The sequence below is a fragment of the Rhinolophus ferrumequinum genome, chromosome 6 (genome assembly GCF_004115265.2).
Source record: "Rhinolophus ferrumequinum isolate MPI-CBG mRhiFer1 chromosome 6, mRhiFer1_v1.p, whole genome shotgun sequence".
Classification (NCBI taxonomy): Eukaryota; Metazoa; Chordata; class Mammalia; order Chiroptera; family Rhinolophidae; genus Rhinolophus; species Rhinolophus ferrumequinum.
This window is the reverse complement of record NC_046289.1, coordinates 18,870,514-18,897,454: the sequence shown is the minus strand read 5'-3', so window position 1 is coordinate 18,897,454 and position 26,941 is coordinate 18,870,514. Positions and strand designations below refer to the sequence as shown.

The window sequence follows — 26,941 nt, the reverse complement described above, 5'->3', positions numbered from 1 at the left end:
AAATCATGGTAATGAACTTGGATTGTTTTTCGCCTAAGTGCAAGGATCACTGAAGGGCTGAGTAGGGTAGAAAGATGGCCTAATTTATGTTATAAAATAATCACTCAGGGCTGATGAATGAATGACAGGGATGGGCCACAGCTTAATGTGAATAAGATGACAGAGTCATTTCCTACAACCCGGTCACGCCACAGTTTACAAAGGAATCCACTCTGCATCAACCATGGATCCAAAGGATTGTCGCTGAACCTCCGTAAGTTTCAATTTCCTTGTTAATAATTCAGGAACGAAAATGAAAGATTATCTGAGAAATTATTAGGTTGGTGCAAAAGTAATTGTGGTTTAAAAGGTTAAAATAATTGCAAAAACTGCAATTACTTTTGCACCAACCTATATGTAACATCTCTAACATAGAGGTTAGCATGTGATAGGTATTCAGGAAAATAATAGGTCCTTTTTTATTTATTTCCCACATAGCCAATAAAAACTCTTCTAAATTCATTAGAAAGTGCTAAATTTTGAAAAATTAAAAGCCAGAGCCAAACAACTTTGTGCAGTCAAAACAGTGCCTAACACTCCATGGACTGAATGGCAAATAACCCTGGCTTGAGCAAAATATTTACTAAGCTCAACACTCTGAACCAAAGATAATATAACCTCTGTACTCCAAAGAATGAACTCTGTATTTAATAACTATCCAAATTCTTTACTGTAATCTATACAACACAGAAAAAAAAATCTAAGAAGGTAAATAAATCTCCTTGAAATACCCTTCCTTCTGATTTGCTAAAGCTGTCTTTGCTACCCAGTTACATAAATAATTGTTTTATTCTCTACTACTTGTTTTTAAACAGATGTATAGAAAATTCGAAGACTTTAACCTATGCAAAACATTTCCATATACCTTTTATTTCCCTCCTTATATTTTGGTATTGTGGCTAGAGTCTTTATTGGAAGATGCCTTAAATCATTTTTTAAACATAAATAATTTTTTCATAAGTTGAATTAATAGTACAGTATATGAGCTTCTATTTACAGTCTTCATCTTGGACCTCCTAATGCGTTCTCAACAATCCTGGCAATCCTACTACAGATGAATCTCTCATTAAATGAAGGATGAGACGCAACAATGGCCAATATAGCAGGTCCAGTACATCAGCCATGAGCCACACACGTCGCTACTGAGCGTATGACACATGGCTGGCTGGAGTGAGGTGTGCCGTACGGGTAAAATACATCCCAGAACTCAAAAGCTTGATATGAAAAAAAGAATGTAAAGTATCTCATAACTTTTCATATTAAACACATGTTCAAATGATCATATCTGGGATATGATGTGTTATACAAAATATATTATTAAAATTAACTTCACGTTTTCATTTTACCTTTCTTAATATAAGAAAATTAACTTACTTAGTAAGATAATTTTAAATTACATACGTGGCTCACATTTGTGTCTCATTTCTTTTGGGCAGCACTACTCCATGATGTTGCACATTTTAATTAAATAAACTGTATAAATCTGCTATGTGAGTCAGGATATAAACGAATAAATGAATAAATAAATAGATAAAATTCATGATATATCTCTGCTTAAATAATTTCACAATATTGCTTAATAACTGTTTGAGGAAAATGCTAAGTATAAGTAATTAGGCAAATGTTAAAGTTAGTATTGTATTTCATCCGATGAATAAATATGTATTAAATGCTTATGGGTCACACACTGTGATAGGTCATGAAATGCCAATATATTATTTAAGACAAGATCTAAGCTCTCATACAGTCCACAGTTTTATGGAATGCTATGAGCACAAAAATAAGTACGTGCAATAATATACTTTTGGTGCTGTGAGAAAGGCATCAAATAGTTCTCTGCAAGGAACATGTGTGGGTATTTTTCTTGTTTCAGAGAATGGACAGTACTACTGGTATTTACTGGTATTTGCTGTTTGGAGACCAGGATAATAAAATGTCCTTCAATGTGTGGCAGCATTCTGCACTACAAAGAACTGCGCAGTTCAAAATATTTACAATGCCCTCACTAAGAAACACCCAGCGTCATGTCGCACTGTGGTTGGGATCACCACTGCAGAACACAACACAGACTCAGTAATTGTTTTCTCATACTGGTTTCTAAACACTGGGGTGATTCCAGAGACTCCAGAGTGCAATCAACATAAGATGGCACATATACACACAAATATATCATACATATGTGTATGTGTATATGTAATATATATGACAAAATATATCAGATATACTCATGTACATTTTATATATATATATATAAATATATATATATTTATATATATAAACATATATTTATATATATATTTATATATATATAAATATATTTATATATATAAATATATATATAAATATATATATATAAATATATATATATTTATATATAAACATATATTTATATATATATTTATATATATAAATATATTTATATATATAAATATATATATATATATATACACACACACATATATATATATGGTGTGTGTGTCAGTGACATTTTGCCACTCTCAGTGTAAGAGAAAAATAAGTTACTTGTAGCTTTTAAACAGAATTTCCATGTATAAGTAAATAACTTCTTTAAAATTTTTTTCCCATTTGCAAATACTTTTGTTACTGAACAATAATTCCAATCTTGGCATTCTTACCTGATTCGAAATTGACAAGTAAGGGAGGGGGCTGGGGGAGGGGAAGAGGGGGAGAGAGGAAGAGAGAGGGTGGGGAGAGAGAGAGAGAGAGGGACTTGTGTCATTTATCAACAGAGAAGTCACTCTTTATTCCTTTAACCATTAGAAAGAATATGGCCAATCTAGAATGGTATCTATGGTGAGCAAAAGATAGTCACTTAATACAAAATGCCAGAATCTTTAAAGGAGAAACGAGTCAAACTACCATAAATAGAAATTAAGGCATTCATTATTTGATAATGATAACTTGTAAATATGTATGAAAATCTATAAAAATGTCACACTTCAGTGTGAAACCTCTTCATCTCTCCCACCCAAATCAAATAAAGATCCTTTGAAGAACTTACATTCTAGAATCTTATTCAGGCTTAAGGCAACAGGAATGTTTTAATCCATGCTTACATCAAGGATAGCAAAGCTATTTGCCTCAAAAATAAGGGTGTAGTACCCTTTCAAAACGCCTCACTATATAACTTAATTATCTCTATAAGAGGTGAAAAACTCTGAACCATAAATTATGGAAGGAAATCTAGCATAATGGTGGAATAGTGTCCAAAAACTGATACCCTTTTTGCATTAAAATATTCAGGGCTAATTGTGATTTTAGCACTTGTTTTTATCCTTGCTTTGTTCATTGGCCAAACTTAAACACTTCTCATCTCTTTCAATGAAAAGTGGTGCTATTATGTTCCTGGAAGCATGAGCAGGGTTCCTCAAAGCCTAATTTTAAGGTCTTAATTGGCTGAGGCAATGGGAGACCATACAAAGCCCACTTCACAGAAAAGGGCAAGACTGCCAGGTCACTTGAGAACAGATGAAGAGCTAACTGGAAGCGATTGCCGAAATCGTGCAGTGTTCTGGGAAGTTTTACCAAATAGTAACTTCCACAGCATGGAACACAATCATCCATCATACCACAGAACCCAGAGGGGTTGAAGCTAGCTTGTAGAAACAGAACACTAAAACAGAAACAGTCATCCTCACTAAACAACCGAATAGTATAACAAGTCAGGCAGGCTTTATGGTGACTGAATACTGTGACTGATTCTGCGATGTGTTGTTGATATCAAATAATTGGTTACATGGTCTCATAACCTCTAAGTCCCAGGAACCATATGCTTACAATTTAAGAGCGTTACTACTTAATAATACTTTTGTTCATTTGGTACTACTGGACCTGGAGTCTACTTCTACTTTTGCGAAGATGAATTAGTCATTCATCTATCCAACCATTTACCCAGCTAACATCTGTTGTATGTTATGTAATAAAAGACACTTAAGACACTGAATAAAATTATCTTGGCCCACAAGCAGTTCATTATTATTTAACTAATAATAATTAACAACTCATCAACATACACACATTATAACATTCAATTTGGAATAATTTTAAGTAAATAAATTCCTTTATCATCAACTCTAATCACCGATGACAGGTTCCAAAAACAAACAAAACAAGAACAATTTTTACTTGTGAAATTCAAGACTCCATGGGAAAAGAAAAGTTAAAGGTCCAGAATTAATCTATAAAAAGCTTTAAATTACTTTATGTTCATATTAAGAATAAAGGCACATAATTAAAAAATACACCAAATGATATTTTACACTTTTGGAGTTAATAACAGTGAGGCCTTACTAACGATTTCCATATTCTACTTCTACTGAAATTTCAATAAGATGCTTATAAATTTTATTTTGCTGTGACAAAAAAAAAAATACGAGAAGCTTATTTTTTAGGACAGTTCCCCACAAAATTAAAACTTTCTTATTATTTACTCTAGACTACCTACCCTAGATTTTTTTTTTTTTTAAGATTTTATTGGGGAAGGCAAACAGGATTTTATTGGGGAACAGTGTGTACTTCCAGGACTTTTTTCCAAGTCAAGTTGTTGTCCTTTCAATCTTAGTTGTGGAGGGCGCAGCTCAGCTTCAGGTCCAGTTGCCATTGCTAGTTGCAGGGGGCGCAGCCCAGCATCCCTTGCGGGAGTTGAACCAGCAACCTTGTGGTTGAGAGGACGCGCTCCAACCAACTGAGCCATCCGGGAGCTCAGCGGCAGCTCAGCTCAAGGTGCCGTGTTCAATCTTAGTTGCAGGGGGCACTGCCCACCATCCCTTGCGGGAGTTGAGGAATCGAACTGGCAACCTTGTGGTTGAGAGCCCACTGGCCCATGTGGGAATTGAACCGGCAGCCTTTGGAGTTAGGAGCATGGAGCTCTAACCGCCTGAGCCACTGGGCCGGCCCCCCCAACCTACATTTTTATTCTTTTGTCATTCACTCATTACTTTACTCAACTCTTTATTGAGTACCTACTATATGATGCTGCAAAGAATAAGAAAAAACAATTATCATTATTAAGTTCTACCTCCACCTTCCCTATTATAAATCAAGGGTGTTTTATTTGTTTGACTCTATTCTCTATCAATCACTGGAATTTTCAAGAATTATAGTATGCTAGAATTTGGTAAGATAAAGATCATGTTGATCAAAGGATATGGCAATTCACAATCAAAATTAAAGACTAAGGAAAAATATCTCCTTCTGGAGAAAATATGCAGCATTAAGAAAACTAAAAATCTTAAATTGCCTTATTCCATTTAATTAACTTACATGGAATAATCAGACATTGGTATTTTTCAGTTACAGTTGCAGATGTTTAGAAATTAAATGAGGCACACGAGATGTAAAAGAACTATTGTCCCCCCCACAATAAATGTTTGCTAATAAATGCTCTAACCATTCACTTATTTCTGGAATAAGAAAAGGAAGAAGTAATATAAGGGACTATATATAAAAATAAATAAGAACCCTGTTAAGATCCTTTTTGTAGGCAATCAGCACGTCTCCCCTTTCCCTTCCCAATCTCTAAATTCCCCAAAGCACAGGTACTTCTTTCATTCCCTTGTAGTTTAGAAACCCACAGGCATCTCCTCTCTCCCATTACCATAGCAGCTACGATGTGTCTGATTTAGCCATAGCAACAGGTGCTAATAACATTTGACTAGCGGGGAAACTTTCTAGTAACAAAAATCACAAATAAACACTTCTCTTTATGAGTGCTACCATAATCTACAATTTATATTCTCACAGGAGGAAGAAGGAAAGAAAGAAAGATCCCTTCAGTGGTTGCTTCTTCAAGAGCACCAAACCTACATGAAAGAAAGAACTCTAGAACCAACCACAGCCATTCCATCAACAAATGTTCCCTTTTGTGAAATATACACCCACAGCTATGTCATCCCTTTCATAGCTTTATATGTAAACTTTTCTGTAAATCCGTATCTGAATTATATTTGCTAATTATTTTACTAAAACTAAAAGGATATCTTTTTCACATTTGGAAACCAATGGAACAACACGCACTCCAAAGATACTAATAGACAGTAACTGAAAATAAGTCGATGTTAGCTTTCTTACGGCTTGCCTGAGCAAGACGAGTACTTTAATTAGCACAAAGTGAACTGAAGGAGAAAAAGTAAACCATACAGCCAAATGAGCATTATATCGCCATGGATCTTATTTAATATTTCTGCCCAGGTAATAATAAGAATAAATGGATATTTCAAAGAGAAGGGGTTTTCAAAAAATTAATGACTTTAAAAAAGTTAATGAGCATAGTTAATGATTACACACCAATTTCTTACCAAATGAACTTTTAGGTTGAGATGCTGAAAGGTGAATGAAATATTTGAGAACTAGAAATTTAAATGAGGGACCCATTTCAAGGTACTCCTGGAGGAAAACTGAAGAAAGACTGCAAAAAAAAAAAAAAAAAGCAAATGGAAAATAAAATAGAGCTGTAGAAAAGTAACAGGATGCTTACTAGTCACCTGGAAATGGTTATGGAGGCATGGAGATAGAAAGACCACTATAGTTTAAAGTTTTAAAAATCAATAAATAAAAGAGCTTTTCATGCAGAAGCCTCAGGAGGAGGTACAGATATCCATGCTAGCTCATTGCAGATGCCAGAGGCAGCTGAACAAAGGCAGAGAGAGCAAATCCTAAAGCAGCCCTCTGCAAGAAAGTACATTTTACGTGTTTGCTCCACAGATTCCGAAAGGAAATAGAAAATGGGTACATTTCTACAGGAACTGTGTAAAAAAAATGTAGTATTGAATTCAAACACAAAAAGCAGAAAAATATTCCAAATTTTCATGAACTCTTAATCTTTTTTTCTAGGAGGGTGACTACTTTACTGCACATCTGGATACCAAGCACACCTCTACAAGGACGGGAGGAATGCTACGTGAGAAGTCATGGGAAGGGCCTCACGTCCAGTGCATTGAGTGGAACATGGAGGAGAAGTACATCCTGAGAGGGAATGAGACGTTTGCTGTCCTGAGCTGCCCAGTGGACCAGGGGAAGCAGCTATTCCTCAGCATAAATTCTGATTCTTAATACATTTAAATCAAAGTGTCTTTAATTTTCTCTTAATAATTGATTAGATTGCTTCTCTTGCCTGGGTTAGGAGAGGAACAAAAAAAAAAAGTAGTAATTTTTAGCTTTAAGTAGAAAATTAGTACAAACATACATGTAGCTATCAATACTGCAGAACAGTATAAATCTGGTGGGCCAGAGTTGCGTTTACTTTGATTTACAACTGGAATGTAAGCACATATTAGTTATTTCTATTTTTCCTCTTTTAACAGCTTATTTTTCAGAAGAACTTTTACATGAAGAATGTTTGCTTGGAAATGAGGTATTTCACTGAAATTCCATTTACCTCACTTCTCCTTTAAGGAACACCATTATGAGAAACATATTTAGTGAAATAGTATGAGAACCGGGGTGTTTAGAGAGTATCTCTGAAGATGTATTAAATACACAGCAGCCATTTTCTCTTCCCTATACTGTCGTAAGTAACATTTTATCCTCACCACGAACAAAGATGCAAACATTAAAAGGGAAAGCATGGGAGGCCTCACAGATATGGAAGAACAAGAGACGGTGTTACTTAGATATACACCTCCGTGGAGTGTTCACATTAAATAGCCATAGCCACAAGCCACAGAGTGCCTGGAAAGCAAGACCAGACCTTTATTTAAATGAGAGTTCACAATTTCAGCTACAGAAATAATTAAGTTCTATATTTGTTCATAATCATTAGCATTTCATTGCAACTAAACCATACTACAAAGATGTCTCCCCTTCAGAAGATCTTGGAAGAAGTCTCCTTCCAACTGCCATAGACATTTTGGTTTCTAGTAACCTACTAGCTTCAAAGTATTCTTACATCTTACCTACATCCTGCCAGCTGTTGTTCACATCTCTTTTATCCAGATGAAAGTGCTTCTTCGTTAAGGTATGTTGAGTCATTCCATAGTCAAAACAGAAGAAGGTAGAGAGAGATATCAACCTGAGGGCAACTACTATTAACACTGTCAGACATAGCTGAAGATCCAGCAGGAGATATGACTACATTAAGGGGAAAAAGTAGGAAGAAACTGTGCATTATAGATTGGATATTTACCTACCTGACCCCAGTGAAATTTGAAAGCTCTGTAGAGAGCCAAATTTCTCATGACCACAAAAGTATAAATTAGACAGAATAGTTCTTGGAAATAGTTGTTCCAAGACATTTATGTAGCTGGTTCTGAAAACTACTTGGTTGTCCTGAAAACTATAGTGTCCTTTAATCACTCTGAATTTTAGAAACACTACAGAAAGGTGTGGTCTCGGGTGACTGATTAGGAAGGAGATATCATTTTCATGGTGGAGGTATACATAACACCTTAGTTTTCTAATTTAGGGACAGAGTATGTATATAATTCTAGAATTAGTTTCATTTATTGGGCCTGAGGCTTGAAGTTCCCATGATGTACTCGAGAAATTATAAGCTATCACATACTAAAATAATGGAAAGGAAGTTTTGGAAATATTATAGCTATCACAAGTAAAGAGTTTCTATCATAACAGCTTACCTGACCATTTTTTTTCTGGATAAGCATTTCTAGTGCTTCAGTTGTTCTTGTAGCCAAAAAGACTTTGAGATTTTGACAGAGCAATTTTCTTTCTAACATTTTTAACAAAAACTTAATCATTTTACAACTTCAAGGAATAGATCCCAACAAAACAAGGAAAGACAGGGTGTTTTCGATTAGCCAGGGCTCTTGAAGTTGATTAAGTAACACTGGTTCATTCTGATGTGGGAGGAACACAAACTTGAGGTTTACGAAGTCCTCTGTCCAAACTTTGAGAAACAACCCACCCCCATTTGCCTCCCAGACTCAGCAGCCTCACTGTAAAATGGGATTAATAATCTCACATGGTTGTTTTAAGGATTAAATGAGATATAACATTTATGTATACAAACTTGAATATTAATTAGCAAGCTCTCAAGAAATGTTAGCTTCCTTCTTTCTCCTAAGGTTACCTCAAAGACAAATGTGGGTCAACACTTGAACATAAAGGTCTAACATAAACTATAGTGCGATGAGGAATCTTTTCAAAATGTGACATGATTAAAAAATGAATTTTAAATACTAAAGTACATGTCAATCGCCTCAATAGGAAATAAAGCAAATCTATAATCTCTCACGATCAATGTGGTGATCAACTGTGATGAATGATTAAATGATTTGTCTAAATCTAGGAAGGAGAACGTGTGTATCGATGTCTTTCCAAATACTATTAGGAAGAACTTGAAGGACTTTACTCTGGAAAGATAAATAGGGGAAAGATTCTCTTATTTCCAAGTATCTTAGTTTCAAAAGATATAGTGAAAACAGCTTAGCTAACAAAGGACACCGTCAGAATAGTTTGGTGAGGTAACTCTGAGTTATTGTCTAATACTTCATATTTGTTCCTGTGTCTTGAAAAAGCAGAAAAAAATAAATTGATATTGATATTTGTTTTCTTTTTGACTGTAGAAAAGATCTAAATGTCTAGTGTAGATATGGTAAAGGGGTACGGCTTTTGATGAAGACACCATAAAAATGGGATAAAGAAGAAGGAGGCTAAATCTGGGCCATCCATCCATCCATCCATCCACCCACCCACCTGTCCACCTAGCCAACAATCCAATAAGTATGTTTATTTCCTGTTTAACTATAAAACATGGTGCCAGATGCAATGGAAAAATAATGGTCTATAAAGAAGAGATTAAAACTTAGTATAAAAAGATATATATGCAGATACCTAAAGGAAAAGGCAACAATGGCAAAAATCATGTAATTATATCCTAAAGTTTAAATAGTAATGGTGTGGTAAAAGTAAAAACGTCCACTAGCAAGGGTGATAACAAGAGTAGAATTTTCATAGGAAGTGAGGGGGAAAAAGGGGAAGGGAGGCTACTGTAAGAATTTGAACTTTACTTGTGCAGCAGGGAGAAAGCCACTGAAGGGGTCTGAGCTGAGGAGTCACAGGCTCAAAACTGCATTTAACGAAGATTCACCTGGCAGAACTGATTAGAACAGCAGTTGTCTGTGTGTGCACTTGTGTGTGTTTTCTCTAAGGAAACGCTATTGGGTGGAGGTCAACCGTAGGGTGTATTGCAAGTAATTTATTATAAAAATACAAAACCAAAGTTTAGAATGATTTACTTTTTTTATTAATGTCAGCATATTCAAGGTTATTTCTAAAAGATGTCACCCTAACTAAATGCTTTATTAAATAAGAGAGAAATGAACGGAGGGTAGCTGGGGCCCAAGGAACAGTGTGAATTTGAACATACCAGCTGGAGTAACAGTCATCTGTGTTGGGTCTCTGGCAGGCTCGTAAGTGAAGACAACTCAAGTAGAAGGTAGACACTAGAGGTTAGGAAGATCTTCAGATAAGAAATGTCTGCAATCCTTGAAGATATGATGTAATAAAGAGCTAAATAAGACAGAGATAGTCTAAATGGAGAGCGAGGAGAGTAGGTATGTGAGAAACCCCCTAGGAAAACTGTGAAGTCATTGGTTACAGGGCACAAAGAAGTGGGAGAAAGTAATCTTTCTTTCAAATCCTAAGTGTCAGGATAGGTTTTTGGTGGTAGCATTTTGTTTTTATTCTTTCACTTTTTATTTTTCAAATAATTTCAAAATTTTCAAAAATCATACAAAGACCTTTCCATTGTCGGCAGTCTGATTAAAAAATATTGTACAATGTTAATTTCACAAAAACAAAATAAATGGCCCATTTCAGGCTGGAAAAAACAAGACAGTGTACATGCCACATTCTCTTAAGTGGCTTAATAATAATATATTCATATATACAGAAAGAGGGAATGTGGCAAAATATAAGGATAGGTTTTAAATGCTCTCATAAGTAATAGATGAATGGGTGAGTGGCAGGAAAACTAAATCAATCAATAAATAATGTACAGAGAAAACATAATCATGCAAGCGCATGTCTACCTTACATGTTAGGAAAAATGCCTCCAGTTTGTAAATCCCTTCCTAGTTCTGTCCTACAAATAAATTCTAAGAAAGTATCTTCTGTTCAGCCGTCCACCAACTATAGAAGTGGTACAGAGATTCAGAGGAAGAAGAAGGAAAAACAAAGAAATCAGCTGAAAGGCGTTTCTCAGAATACTAGAAACAGTGAAACCAAACAAAAAACCCTGAAAATGTTGACCACCATTGGCAGAGATAAATCAAGTACATGAGAACCTTTTGAAATACGGAGTGTTTTTCTGAGTCAATGCCTTGAACATCACAGCAATTCTAGAGCATAAAAAAAAAAAACAAACAAACACAAAAACAACTTTATCCTATCTCTATTATTAGTAAACATACTCATCCTTAGAGCCATCTATAAGGCCAAAATAATGGTGTTAGTATAACAGAGGTATCACTAAACTGGCTGACTTGGATATCCACACATGACAAGTATTGACCTCTGGAAGCAGCTTGTAAAAAATACAGTTGTGAGAAATTTTCTACAATGTGGAATAAAACTCAAAAGGTTTCTACTAAACGGATCTCTTAAAAGTCTTACATAAAAAAATCCAGTAGGTACCTCCCCTTAATCCCATCCTTTTCTCCAAATATTAGGTTGGTGCAAAAGTAATTGCGGTTTAAAAAAGGTCAAAAATTGCAAAAACCACAATTACTTTGCATCAACCTAATAGGCACTGAACATATGCAAGGCAAAAATCAATGAAACCCAATCACAGCTGTTGAGGAGCTAATAGTCAAAATAAGAAAACCACTATGCAAAATACCGTGATGCGCAACTACCAAAAAAAGTATTCAAAGTGCTGAAAAGGTAATAGAAGAAAAATAGCCTAATTTTTGCCCTTGTTTTTCCAAGAGTCACTTCTCCACCTTTACTTTCGACCTTATCCACTGTCATATCTTTCTTGCTATACCAATACCCTTTCTTTCATCTGTTCAACCTCTGGAATTCCTGGATTCTTCTACTCAACATTTATAGCCATGTGAAGCTCATCTATGATCAGTAGCAAATAGAAAATACTCTAAAAGTTGTATTCATTCTACTATTAAAAACTAAAACTATCTTAGACATACACAGTTTTAATATTCTTTGCTTACTTTTATGATATTCAGGTATTTAAATTTTTTTTACATGTTAATCTAGAGCTAACTCAAATAGTAGTACAAAATGGAGCTAGAATTACTAATAACAACGTTATAATGTCCCTAAATGAATCAGGAAGCGCTTAGAGAATATTGTTATGAAATGAATAAAAATATAAACGGTTTAAATACTTCTACTGTAACATGTAATACAAAACTGAAATATTACCAAAGACAGATATTGCTACCTAATCCCAGAGTGTCATAAACAAAATGTAAATCACTCCAATAAAATTATTTAATCAACTTCTGCCAAATATTTGCTGATTTGCCTTTTGGTACAGAGTTCATTTTGGTTATGCAGAATTCACTGTGAGTGATATTTTTTTTTTCAGTAAACATTAATATCATGGCTACCCTATAAATGTGTAGCTATCATTCATTCACTATTTCATTCACTTATTCAACAAATATTTGACACATCTACTACCATGTTTCCCCGAAAGTAAGACCTTATATTATATAAGACCCGATATTATATTGTATTATATATTATATTATATTATATGATACTATATTATATTATACCCTGTCTTATATTATAATAAGACTGGGTTTTCCTCCAAAAGACGCATTAGAGCTGATTGTCCAGCTAGGTCTTATTTTGGGGGAAACATGGTATGTGCCAGGTTCTTCCCAGGCACTGGGGAATACAGCGTTGAAGAAAACAAACAAAAAAATCACTACCTTCATGGAATCTGCATTATAGTTAATATATTCAGTTAAACACACTTCTCAATTATGTGTCTGTCCAAAATTCATCGAGGCAAGAAATATCACATTTTACCATGTGTAATACACACTTTTTTGCCCAGATTTGTGAGGGAAAATTAAGGATGTGCATTATATATGGGTAGTATCTATATAAATAGTTTTAATTCTTTTATTTATGCTTATAAGTTAAAAGTGTAACTATAGAAATCAGTAACGATAATCCGTATGCAAAATAATACCCTGGAATACGATGATGGGTTTTGTTGAACTTATGACGAACTTGCAACGACAGAGTTCTTGGCCTTCTATGAGGCGCAAATATCGTGAATTTGTGAATGGTACATAGAATTTCTTGTACATCGTATCTGTTCTTGTGTTTTGCAATTATTTGTTATATAAAATTTCTTGTGCCATAATGTGTTAAAAAATAAATGCTAAAATTCCTTTATAATACAAAAAAACAAGTACCTAAAAGTAAACATAAAAATTTGAATTAAAAAATTGAAATGAAAGATTTTTTCCCCTGAAAGTTTGCGCCAAAAACATGGGTGCACATCATACACGGCAAATCTTTCTGGGCTAAGACGGTCTTCTGAATTCTGCCACACCCACAGTCATTGCTAAGATAAGATTTAAAACTGATGAACTACCAAAAAAGAAAAGAAAAAGTAGGTCTATAATGCATCTTTTATCCACTGCCTCCTTGCTGATTAAGGTACAGATGCTAATCAAAAACAAAGCACCAACCTGAGCAGTTGGTCCTTTGCTGCCAAAACAGTACTTTCTGAAAGTGGTTGGAGGACTATTTATTTCCCTTCTTCCACACCCTACTGGTACTTCTCTTATATTCAGAAAAGTTTAGTCCATAACAAAGAGGCCTTGACAATGGTTTATTTCATCCTTACATGTACATTCCCAATATGTGGTATATGACAGGAAGGGACAGACTCAGGAAGTCTGAATCTACACGCCATGCTGCTGAGAATTACTGTCTTTCTACGTATTATATTTATCATAGTATCAGATGAGTAGGAAATCCACCTATCCCAACAAAGCCAAATGTGTATAACACCTACTCCAAAATGGAAAATGGGCAAAAAAATCAAATTCTATCCTTAAGGAAAAAGAATTTCAGTGGCCATGTCAATTTCTAATTATCCCAGAAAGAAAAATTATGTATACTAATTAGTCACAGCCACAACCACAGAGTGACTGGAAAGCAAGAAGGGTCCTTTGTTTAAATAAGAGTCTATAATTTCAGTTTAAAATAAGTTAAGGAAATTGCCTTCTATATCTCTGTTCAGAATCATTAGCACATTCTCCAGCAAGAATACACTACATCATACTATACAGATGTTCTTCCTTCTGAAGATTTTTGAAAAAAGGAATCCTTCCAACTTCCACATAAATTTTAGATGTTAGTAAACCTCATAGTTTCAAAATATTCTTATAGAGGAATACTGGAACGTACAGGAACACTGGGTTATCAGAATATTCAGAAGGCAGGCAGCAGTTGGTTTATTAAAAAATTATTAAAAAGAATTACTTACACAAGTTAAAATAGTATCATACCTAAATCCTCTTAGCCGCAGTTTGCATCTCTCTACTCGTCTTCATTGCTAATCATAATAATGAAGGATATCCCAGTCAATAATTACTTAATTTCTAAGAGATCCATGGCATTAACTCTTTAAGACATTTTTCCTCCTTTTGGAGCACTCAAGCACAAATCCTCAGGCCCAAATAGCCAGGAAGACTAAGACAACTCAGATCTACAAGTCTGGCAGCATTCACTGATAGAATCTCCTTATACACGCACCTCGGTTAACCTAGCATGTGTCAGTTATTGTGACATTAAATCAAACTAAAAATATTTGTGCAGAGAATGGCATTAATTCCAGCAAAGAGAAAGTTTCTCTGTCATGTTTCATTTACAGATAGGTCAACCTTGTTTTACCTAGGAAATACATTTCTAATATGATGAAGGGAGTCAAACATAAATTTCAACAACTGACTTTGATACTTCAGAAATATCTAAATTTAATCATCAGTTTTGCTGCCCTTCACCTCTTCTGTGGATACCACTATGAACAAATGCTGATGCATGCAAGAAGAGATCAGTATGCAGAAAAATCCTACAGAGAATCTCTCTTCCTCCTCTCCATCTCATGGAAATCATGCTGCATTCTTTAAGATTCAAATCAAATCACACGTCGTCCTAAAAACCTCCACCTACGGACCTCAACTGAAGTAGTCAATACCCCCCTTTTTACCAGGAACATGCTGCTTATATTTCTAGTAACACATTTATTTCATCCTACTTCCTAACAAACATGTTTATAAGTCTCCAACTAGAACAGCCTTTGCTTGGTCTTCATTACTTGTATCACAAGATTGCAACATCTTACATATGTAAGGCAACAATTATCACATCATTTCTGTTACAAAAGTTTGAGTCTTCCTGAAACTCTTTTGTCATTTATAATTTTAAGAAATAGGGAAAAAAAATGGACCCCCCCCCCTTCTCTCCAAATCAGCCCTTACTTCCTGACTTCCCTATTTCTCCCAAAGGCAAAACCACTGAGACCTTATAGTCTCTTATGAGATTCTATGAGTCTTCTTTCTCTCTCACACCATCTAATCTTGGCGCCAAGTCACTTCCCCAAGATCTTTTCATTTGTTTCCACTACTAATATCCTTCTTCAGTCCCTCTTTTGCTTTTATTGAGACTCTTACACCATAGGCTCCTTACTGGATGATTCCCACAATCAACACTAAGACAGGCTCTAATAATAATAGCATAGTTTCAAAATATATGAAGCAAAATAAATGAAACTAACATTAGACAAACAAATAAACAAACACCTCACAGTAAAAACTGGATACTTTAACAATTCTCTATCAGTTATTGATAGAAGTAGACAAAATCAGTAGGGATATAGAAATCACTAGGGACATAGAACATTGTGAAACAATTTGGCATGATTGACATTTATAGGACATTTCACAATAAATGCAGAACATAACTTATTTAATAGTGCACATGGAAAGTTCACCAAGGTAGACCACATTTGGGGCCATAAAACTAGTCATGATAAATTTCAAAGGATCAAAATCATGGAGAGTATGTTCTATGACCACAAGTTAGTTAGAAATCAATAACAAAATATCTAAAAAAAACTCTCCACATAATTGGAAATGAAGCAAGCAGTATACTTCTTAAAAAAAACCCAGGGGTCAAAGAAGAAATCATAAGAAAAGTATTTTCTACTTCAAACTAAATGATAATGAAAACACAACTTAGCAAAATTTGTGGCATACACTTAGAAAGTATTGCTAAGATGAAAATTTATAACTTTAAATACCAATATTTGAAAACAAAGGCATTAAAATAAAGCTTGCAACTTAATAAGCTAGAAAAAGAGCAAATGATACACAATATAAGCAAAAGGAAGGAAATAAAAATAAGATTAGAGATCAATAAAATATAAAAAGCAATAAAAAAGTAAAAATTTATTTCTTTAAAAATATTAATGAAACACTCAGCAAGTCTTATAAAGAAAAGAGAGAATACAAATTACTTTTATAGGAATATAATAGGAGGCATCAGTATAGATCTTATAGAAATAAAAAAGATTAAACAGAAGATATAAAAAAACCATGCCAATAGATTTTACAACTTATATGAAATGGACAAATATACTGAAAGGCAAAAATTAATAAAACTGACTCAAAAGAAATAGAAATTCTGAATAACCATATAGCTCTTAAAGAATTTGAGTTCAAAATTAAAAACCTTCCCAAAATGAAAACTACAGGCCCAGAGGATTCATTGATGAATTCTATCATACAAAAAAAGAAATAATACAAACTTTCCACAAAAACAACAATAATAAAAGCTACTAGAACTAATAAATGAGCTTAATAAGGTTGCCGAATACAAGTTCAATATACAAAAAAAAAAAAATCAACTGTATTTCTATATACAAGAATGTTGGAAATTCAAATTTTAAATGTTATTTAACATAACATCACAACTCAGAAAAAATTAGGAATAAATCTTAAAAAGATGTGCATCAATTTGGCATAATTGACCTATTTACTGAAAACTATAAAACATCCACGAGAAAAGTTAAAAAAAACAAACCACTAAATAAATGGATCAATAGACCATGTTCATAGATTAAAAGACTCAATATGAAGATGTCCATTTTCCTTAAATTAATCTACACATTCAACATAATCCAATCAAAAACACTAGTAGGAACTGAACACCACTTTGCAGATGAGGAAATTCATACACAGAGGAGCTGTGTAATTTATTCAAGATCTCCTTTATAGGTATATAGTGGAATTGGGGATCAAGCCCAGGAAGTTTATGTCTATAGCCCGACATAATAAACCATCCTACAGCCTGCCCCCTTCCAGAAGAAATGGGACGTTTCTGTGTGGCATCAGTTTCTGCAGACTTGGTTGCATGCAATATTTTAAGTTTTCTTATAATGTGTCAAAATGTCTTACACTTACAAAGGCAGAAAAAGGCAAAATGTTGGATACTTTAAATAGACTCATATTTAAAGAAAAAAAAATACTAGTAGATCCTTTTTAAAAATGTGAAAAGCTGATTCTAAGATGCAGAAAGAAGTCCAAATGCTCTATAGATACAAAGCAAGCAATAAATTTTCGTTAAATACAAAACGTAGAAATAAAAGCGATCACCTTGAGAGATTATAAGCTTTACAGTCTTACCTTTTGAAGCTTTTATGAAAAAGTTGGGCATTTGAATAAAATTATTTAAATGCACAAATGTTTGGTTCTTTTGGATTTGTCCCCACTCACAGTTTTACATATTTATAATACATTACAGCATTAATCCATATACAAAGAAAGAAATGATTTACAGAGTGACAATATTAATAATGTTTGCTAAAAGGAAAACTGGGGTGTAATCTAGTGTTAATTAGTGAATATTCCATAACATGTATAGAGACTATATAGCATTTTATCTATAAGTTCCATAATTAGTATTATTGTGGAACTTATAGAGCAGCAATACTCAGAGTGGTTTGGGGACTGCCCAAGACTCCTTAATAATAGGACTAAGATATTTGTGGCTTTTTTCACTCAATTTCTCATAAATGTAAAGTACTGTTTCTCCAGAGGCTACATGACATGTGAAATAACAACAGATAAAATGAAAATGCAGCTGTCTTAAGACAGCAATAAAGAGACTGACAAAAGTACAAACAATAGCATCCTTCAGTGTTTTTGTCTTGGAAAAGAGTTAAATTTCATTAATTTTTATGTTAGGGTTTCCAGTCCATTCTCAGGAATTTTTTTCGCTTTCCCGTTCCCGAATCCCGAGATGTAAACTGCTTTCTGTTCTCCACGATGAATCGTTTCCACAAAGTGACGACCGATACTACCAACCACCTGGGTTCAAGGAGCTGATTTTCCCAATTTCCCAACCAATTTTTCTTGGGATTCGGGAACAGAAAAGCGAAAAAATTCCTGAGAATGGGCAGGAATTCCCGCCCAGAAACCCTACTGCATGTAATGGGTTTATAATTATTGTCTTAAAGGAATAAATATTTTTATTTCTTAGTTTTAATTTTTAATATGGTATATATTGACACACATAATGCATAATAAAATTTTTGAGAACTCAAAGAACTTTTAAGACTATAAAGTGGTCCTGATACCAGAAAAAATGAGAATAACTACAGTACAGTAATAAATAATTTTTAAGTGGTACATAGGGAGAGCATAATCCTGATCACTAAAATGAAAAACAAAAAAATTATTTTTTTATAAAACAGATAACCATATGTAAATGTTTAGTTTTTCTTAGCAGGACACTATATTAAGCCTCTTTCTGGATCTTAAATTAATAAAGTTCACCAGCAAAGAAAAGGCCTAAGGCCAACATAACATAAGACACACATATGATTCCCAAACATAATTGCTGTTTTTATTTTTCCCGTCATTATGCATCTCTAGTAGAACCGAACAGAAAAACAGTTTTCCAAGTCTCTTGTCTACCTTTTAAAGTTAAGTATTGCCTCCCTATTAAGCATGTTAAACCCCGCCCCCTGCTCTCCCAAGCTCTCCTTCCCTTACTTTACCGTTTTCACCATTGTGCTTATAACCTTCTAACATATTATACAATGTACCTATTTATTACACGTATTTTCTGTCACCCAACTCAATATAACATAAATAAGAGTAGTATTTTTTCTGATTTATTCACTAATGTATCCTCAGCACCTGTTAACAGTGCCTAAGACAAAATAGGAACAAAATAAATATTTGTTGAATGAATTAATAGATATTTTACTGAAGTAAAATGTAAATTTTGACATTTTACCAGAGGAAAACAAACACATCTTACCAAATTAACACTTTCAAATGGCCAGCAGACACAAGTGCCATCTATGTACACAGGACAGATATGGTAGCTGCTGGAAAAACTCTCAGGGCAGAACAGTTTTACCTTCTGAATCCAGAAATGGAGAGATAAGGAAAGGAGGAGATGGGAATAGTCTGAACTAGAAGCAAAAGTAGGGTTTGTTGTTTTTTTTCCCCCAATCCTAAGTTTCTAGGAACACAAACAGAAAAATAAATAAATAAAAGTAAGAGCAGTTAACATACCTCTTTTCTCCTGGTGGATTTCTTCCAGAAGCTGCTCCTGCCTTTCTATCTGTTCAAAGAGACACTGGAGCTCGGATTCCTTGTTTTCAGTCATATTCCTGAGTTGTTGTCTGCACAGCATTAGCTCATGCCGCAAACTTTTCTCTCGGTTTTCTCTCTCTTTCAGTTCCTCACAGAGCCATTGAAGTTTAGTCTTAAAAAAAAAAAAATGACATTTATATCTAATTTTTCAAAAATAAATAAAAGACAGAAATCTAGAAAACAGTAGCATTTCAAAACATTAGGAAAAAATAACGTAATGATAATCTGAACCAATATAGACAATAACAGATCTAAGTAAAATAAAAAATACATAATGGCTTATTTCAGTTAAAACTCGGGTGCAGAAATTAACCATGATTTTCTTGGATTTTCATGAAATATTTGGTATCATTGATCATCTTTGGAAAGGCATTCCTATAGAGAGGTTAGGGCCACTAGAATTCCAATCATAACATAATTAGTCCCTAATTTGGAATTCTAGGCAGTTTAGTACAGCATTTTAAAATCAAAACCAGAATAGGGCTAGAGACTCATTAATAAAAGAGGGTTGTATTTCAGAGATTAGAAAAAATTCCTAGTTTTGCTTCCTAAAAATGCATATCCCCAGGGTCTAGCTAATCAGATACATTCTCCGTAGGCTGAGGGAGAATACATCAGCAGTTGCCCACTTTGAAGAGACTAGGAAATTAATCTAAGCAACTCTCCTTTCCATGGATTCTAACCATACCATCTGTAATATTTAACCTGCTCTTGCCCAGTGATTGAACTAAAAATTTATAAAATAACTTCACTTTTCTCTTTTCTCAGTGCTTTCCTACTTGCTCCATCCCAGTCTTTGGCCTGTGCTAAGTACCATTGATAAGAAGTAATAATGAAGAAACAAAAAAAATCTGTTTTGTCATAGCAATAATCCTACCGGTTCTGATAAAAACAAAACAGTAACAAATAAACAAAAATACTCTGAAAACAAAGCATTAATCGGGCTTGATATGTGTTATGGACTGAATCGTGTACCCCAAAATTCATATTCTGAAAGCCCTAAACCTCAGTGTGATTGCATTTGGAGATAGGATTCTGAGCAAGCTAGTTAAGGTTAAATAGGTCATAAGGGTGGGGCCCTAAATCAATAGGGCTGGTGTCCTTAAAAGAAGAGGAGGAGATGCAAGGGCTTATAGGCAAGCCCTTGCACTCCCCCACCTTTCTTTAGATTCCCAACCCCCAACTTCCCCAAACCACCCCATCCAACCCCACCCCGGCATGAAAGGTGGCATTCTACAAGCCAGGAACAGGACTCTCCAGAAACCAACCCTGGCACCTTGATCTTGGACTTCTAGCCTTTAGAACTGTAAGAAAACAAATGTCTGTCGTTTAAGTCACGCAGTCAGTGGGGTTTTGTTACTATGGGAGGCTGAGCAGACTTATACGGCTTTAGTTTATTCCTATGATGCCTTTACTCCATCGCCACACAAAATTTACAAATAGGCTACAGTTAGATGCTTTTTATGAATTGAATATGCATGCAGAATATATTATTAATCCTACAAAATACCAATTTATGGAAATTTAATCAACCAATAATCAATTATGAGAATCAGTGTGTGTAAAACAACCAACATCCTCATTACGTATCTTGGAGAAACAGCTTGTAAGATAGTGTAAGAATAACTTGAACAACTCCAAATAATAATTAGCTGAAAAGGCTATTAATCACTGTGCAAACACCATTCTATTAACCACTCACAAGAGCATTTTATAGATAACATAATATGCTCATGTATTTAACTACATCAAGAATTGCTAAATAAACCAAAATAGAGGAAGAATTTCTAAATAAGGCAGTTTTTTACCTTCATACTTGACAGTTTGCAATTAGGTGGGACTATTCATAATTATCTAGTAAAACAATCAAATGATCTCTTTAATCTACAACAATCTCCTCTACTGAGATTTAGTACAGCAAGACACTAAAGTCAATAAGGAATGACTCAAAGCTAAAAACCAAAGAAAACAGAAAATCTGAATAAAAAGACTACAGCTGATAGAGTTAGCAATAATATTAGGACCCATAATTTTGCTGCTTGTAACTTCTAAGCTTCCTTCGCCAAAACTCTAAAAAGAATTTTGAGAGGAAATATTTCTATAACAAGTATGAAAAAAAAGGATGGCAAATTTCTAGAATGTGTTAGGCCACCAAAACAAGAATTAAACCAGAACTGCGAATTTCAAATCCAAGCCAACCCCAAAATAGAATTCTTTCAGTAATGCTTCCCCACTTTTCTACTTAGTTATGAATATAATCAAGCAAAAAGCAAATATATCTCCCTGATGAGAGTATGTATTTAAAAATACAAAACACCTTTCTCCAACTGAACTGAATGTGTTCTGTGTACACAAAAATCTAAAATATATTTCCAACAAATGAATGAAGACATCTGTATCATATTTTTATGTCTACTCCAAAAGGATAAAATACCAGAGGATAATTCACATCATTCAACAAGAATTAAATACACTGGTCTAATACTTCTCACACAATGACTGTTTTAAACAATTTACCTCACTAAAAAGACAATAAATGTAAAGTTACACAACCAACGGAAAGAAACAATGGCGCAGACTTCAGAGACCCAGGTTCTAAACCCTTCTCAGTAGCTAATTAGTTTTAGGCCCTCAGGTAAAACTCAAAACTCCCAGGGCCTGTCTCATCTATAAAATGAGGAAGTCACGCTTTCTGATCCCTGACGTTGCTTCAGTTATAATATTGCAAAAACAGTAGGGAAAAGCAAATGCTTGTTAACACCTAGAACACATTATACTCTAAAATGTGTGACTCTGGGGTGATATCAGACAGGATTATATAGGAAAATCCCCAAATAATTTGGAAGTATATTCCTTATCTATATAACTTTAATGTTTACAGTTCTGATCAAATAAAAACCAATATTTGAGAATCAATATATTCACTAAAGTCTAATCTGCTTGTTTTTAAGTCTTCGGTGATATTTAAGCTGAGAAAGTAACCTGAGTGGGAAAATGTGCTAAGTGCTAAAGATGCGATGAGGAACAGGAAAGACACAGGTCTTCCTCATGAAGCTTACAGACTAAAGAGAAGAGTAAATGGGAATTTCCATACAGTGGGATAAAGGCCGAGAAGGAAAAGTTCTCTACAGCCAAAGAAGCATATAAACTCATCTCTGTGCATCTCAAGGGAAAAATGAGCACTGGGCTCCCAGGATTCAATGTTTTCTGTAAATACAGAGCACTCAGGATGCTATCTTGTGCTAAGGAGCAGGTGACACTACCTTTTCTTTTATTCGCTATCATAAAATGATAATGTAAGATCTGGGATCGAGTGACGCTCACCAGTATCATCGTTCCATCCTGAGAGTGCTTGCCTGCTCTAGATTTGACCATCTGTCCCTATGTTCTCACTGTGAATGTCTTTGGTGCTTCTCATTTCTTTCCAGGATTTGAACCTAAACTCTGCTATGTGTTTTTTTTTCCCCTGATTCTCTTTGGGCTTTCCTATTCAAATGGAACTTTCTGGATATCAATCCTTGTGGTGGAAACTCTTTCAGTACTTCTGTTTGCTTGCCTACCTAGGACCCTGCATGCCTGTCTATTTAGATACCAACCTTTGCCTGGGGTCTTCTAGTTTGGCTTGAACACCCTGGACATCTCCTCCTCCATCACCCTCTGACATAACATTAAACACCACTTGCATATTGTCACCAACATACTACTCCACTCTGTCTTCCTCTAATTCTCCACAATTCTCTTAATTCAGACTCTCATCCTGCCTCACCCAGAGACCTTTTACATGGTCCCCTTGCCTTTGGTCTTCCAACCTCTCATCCACATTTAACATCACTATCCAAGTGACGCTTTGTGTATATAAATATGAGCGTATTACTCTCCCATTCAAAAGCTCTGTGTGATTCCCCCACTAAAGGCAGAGCTGAACCCAAGCTCTTAACACGGCATTCGATGCTCTTCTTGAGGGACCTAACCTCTACCTGTCTGGAGCGTCATCCCTGCCATTCTGTTTTACACTTTTATATTGTAGTATTGCCAAAGCATTGGGCTTTCTCAGCATTTATCGTGCTGTTTCTCTTCTGTGCCATTCCTGCAATTGCTTACTCGGCATGCAAACTCTTTTCTCTTTGCCCGGCTAGCTTCAAGATTCATCGGAGGCGTCAGCCTCCACAGCAGCTTCTCTCTACCTGTATCACAGCTCTTACAGATAATACTGAAATTATCTACATAAGTGCCAGCTTTCTTAGAGAAAATATGCTCTTCCAGAGGAAGGATCACATCTTAATTCATTTTTATGTCCACATTATACAACATGACATCTGGGACACAGTCATTTCTCAGTAAATTCTTTTAAACTGAATAAAATTTGGCCTCTACATGCCTTGTCGAGATTTATAACAAAAACAAATCCCTAATCCCTGGGAATTCCTTGCCTGGCCTCCCTTAACAATCACCTCAACCCTCTTCCTCCCCATGCTATGTTATTCTTACCATTCCTTCGTGAGTTTATCTGGGACCCTGGTCCAACTGTTAGTTAAGACTTCATGTTTATGTCATGCCACCATTGCCAACGAAAAAGCAACAGTAACACAATCCCCACCCGATCTTCTAGCTCTTTTAGGATTAACACTAACAGAAGAAATTCATTTGGCAGATTTATGAAAACAATTCCTGAATGCCCTCAGAGGTCCTTCGAATGCCCCAAGACGTCAGCAGGGACAAGCTGAACAGCAATTCTACTTTCCATACAGTTTTTGTCCTCTGAATTCAGATCTTATCTTCAATACTTATAGAGCTGTCCAGTCATAGTTCATGGGAAATACAGCATTGTAGCCCATACATAACCTAAACCATCTCTCCAGGAAATAGATTCAATTCCTCCTGAGTCAGTTGGTCAGCATGGCATTGCTTATCACAACCCTTTTACACTGTGGAATAACAGTTGTCTCATGCAGTATTAAAACTCATCTGATCAGGAGTTCAATCCCATTAAATGATAAGGCGAAAACTGCTCACTCGCTCCCAAATTAAAGAGCTATGATTAAGAGTCATCTCTGGTTCTCATAATTTAACCGAACAACAGCAGTGAAAGCTTTCTGTTCAGAAATGATAAAGATTTTAACTGGAAAGAAAATTCCAAGTACATTGCTCTCGTCAAAACTGTGGAGTTGGGGAAAAGAAAAAAGAGAAATGCTTTATTAATGTACAACAGAAGTCTTCAGCCAGAAAATTCTGGGACAGCAAAACACGTATATTTCGAATTTCCTAGGTAGGTGACATAAATATAAATTTATATTTGGTGCTAACAAAAATGGTTAGGAATGCACAGGATCCTACTTCAAGTAGAACAGAAAATTTTACAAGGTTAGGTACATTTCAATGTTCAATCATAATACTATTAGTTTCTTAATAATTTTTTCTTGGGGGGGCTTCTCTAACGCATATCTTACCTTCAAAGGTAAATCTTGTCTTTTGACCACCCCCGCCCTATCTGTTCCTTATACATCAATCTCAGGGCATTATCTGTGTTTATTCAAATATTCTCATCTTTTTGCCATTGTTATACCTACAATTAGCCACCTGGAGAAATATGTGGTCTTCCACATATTTTGTGTATGACCATGTTTAAACATTGCATTTTTGTACAAGTCTTCTGTGACGTGCATCATACCCTCTTATCCTCCCAATCCAAACATCATAGTTAGTTAATTCTTCCTTCTTCTGTATTCCTTTGTCAATGTTTACATATTTCTATAACAATAGAACACAACGTAAGGATTTCCAAAATTTGTTTACATCTCTATTTCCCGTATCAACTTCCATGGCTTGCTAACACTTATACCCCAATGTCTGTACACAAGAAAAGTAAACTATCAATAAATCTTGGCTGAATGAACAAAGACTTTAGGTGGCAATACACATAATGGTTAAGAACATTAATTATGAGTCTGATATGGTATGTAATCCATTTTTCCATTTTTATATGGCACTGCGAAAGTTATACCTTCTCTGAGACCTCACTTTCCTCATATTTTTAAATAAGGACACTATACAACTTAAAGGTTCTTTCTTGCAATAAAATCCTAAATTGGACCACAGTTGATCAGGTTTATAGCACAGTTGGTCTTCTTACAGAATTAAATGGGATGGAACATTTTCCATTTTAGTATGTCAAATCTGAAAAACAACTAGTCTAAAAAAGAATGCAAGTGCTTAAGTATTGATACTTAAATAAACAGATTACATCTTATGTGGTCATAATTTTTTCTAGATTTTAATTTCTATAAATTACTATATACCTTAATTACTATATATTTGAATTTCCAAGTTGATTTGATATATGAAGACAGCTGAAAATTATCCCACGGTAAAAGAATCTTTTTGCTAAAATTAGCAAATTGTTTAAGTTTACTTATATTTGCTTACCTTCCATGTAATTTGAATCATAATGCCAAAGAACTATGAAGCAGGAAAGTTATCTTCAGAACACAAAGCTAATCCCTCCAATTTTGTAAATGAGGAAACAAGACATCCAGAGAAGTAAAGAGATTTGCTTAAGCCACACAGGGATTTGGCAGGCTTTGAGCTTACTCTCAGGAACCAAAATATTAATAATAAGTATATATGTGTAAATGGAGGTTGGTTAGAGCTGCACTGACCTTTGTACACTTCCAGAGACATTGCGTATCCCCAGGAAAAGGCAGAATTTGTCTCTCTGATGATCTAGTTTTAATATTTCAACAGTTTTACCTTTCTTTATTCACTCATTCCATCCCTATGTATTTAAGCTACTTTTTAAATGTTAAACTAAAGGAACATGGAGGTTTCTTAAATGCATTACAATGACATCTTTCGCAGCAATGAAGTACTACAGCTGCATATGCTCAGTTATGTGACAAAATATATGACTAGCCCAAAGAGGATACCTTGAAGGTCATAAATATTATGGAAACTTCAGGATTCAAAGATTAATTACCTTGCTTTCTGCTAACCAGCGATGTGGGTCATAATTAATATCAGCAACAGATGAAAAAACCTACAAAAAAGAGGAAATAGTCTATTAAAAGTAGATTTTTCTCTGAAATGAATTTACATAAATGAAATTTTTCACCATAACATCCAAAAGTTTAGTGCCTAATCTTAAGGGTTTACAAAGAAGAAAGTTCATACCAAGTACTTCACCAATTCCAAACCATCATTTATTTAACATGTCTATTTCTGTAAGCATGTATATATTATGTATGTTTTGACAGTAAATATTTAGC

At 34.6% G+C, this 26,941-nt stretch overlaps 1 protein-coding gene across 5 annotated transcripts in view; it reads right to left on the bottom strand.

The window, feature by feature from the left end:
* The window catches only part of CEP128 (centrosomal protein 128), a 340,375-nt gene that overhangs the window by 183,886 nt on the left and 129,548 nt on the right, over positions 1-26,941 (bottom strand). For all 5 annotated transcript variants that reach the window (XM_033109699.1, XM_033109698.1, XM_033109695.1 and 2 more), the window contains 2 exons: positions 26,653-26,712; positions 19,599-19,791 (listed from right to left, as the gene is read on the bottom strand). In XM_033109699.1, coding sequence (XP_032965590.1) covers positions 19,599-19,791; positions 26,653-26,712 — 253 coding nt within the window. The remainder of the gene's footprint in view (positions 1-19,598; positions 19,792-26,652; positions 26,713-26,941) is intronic.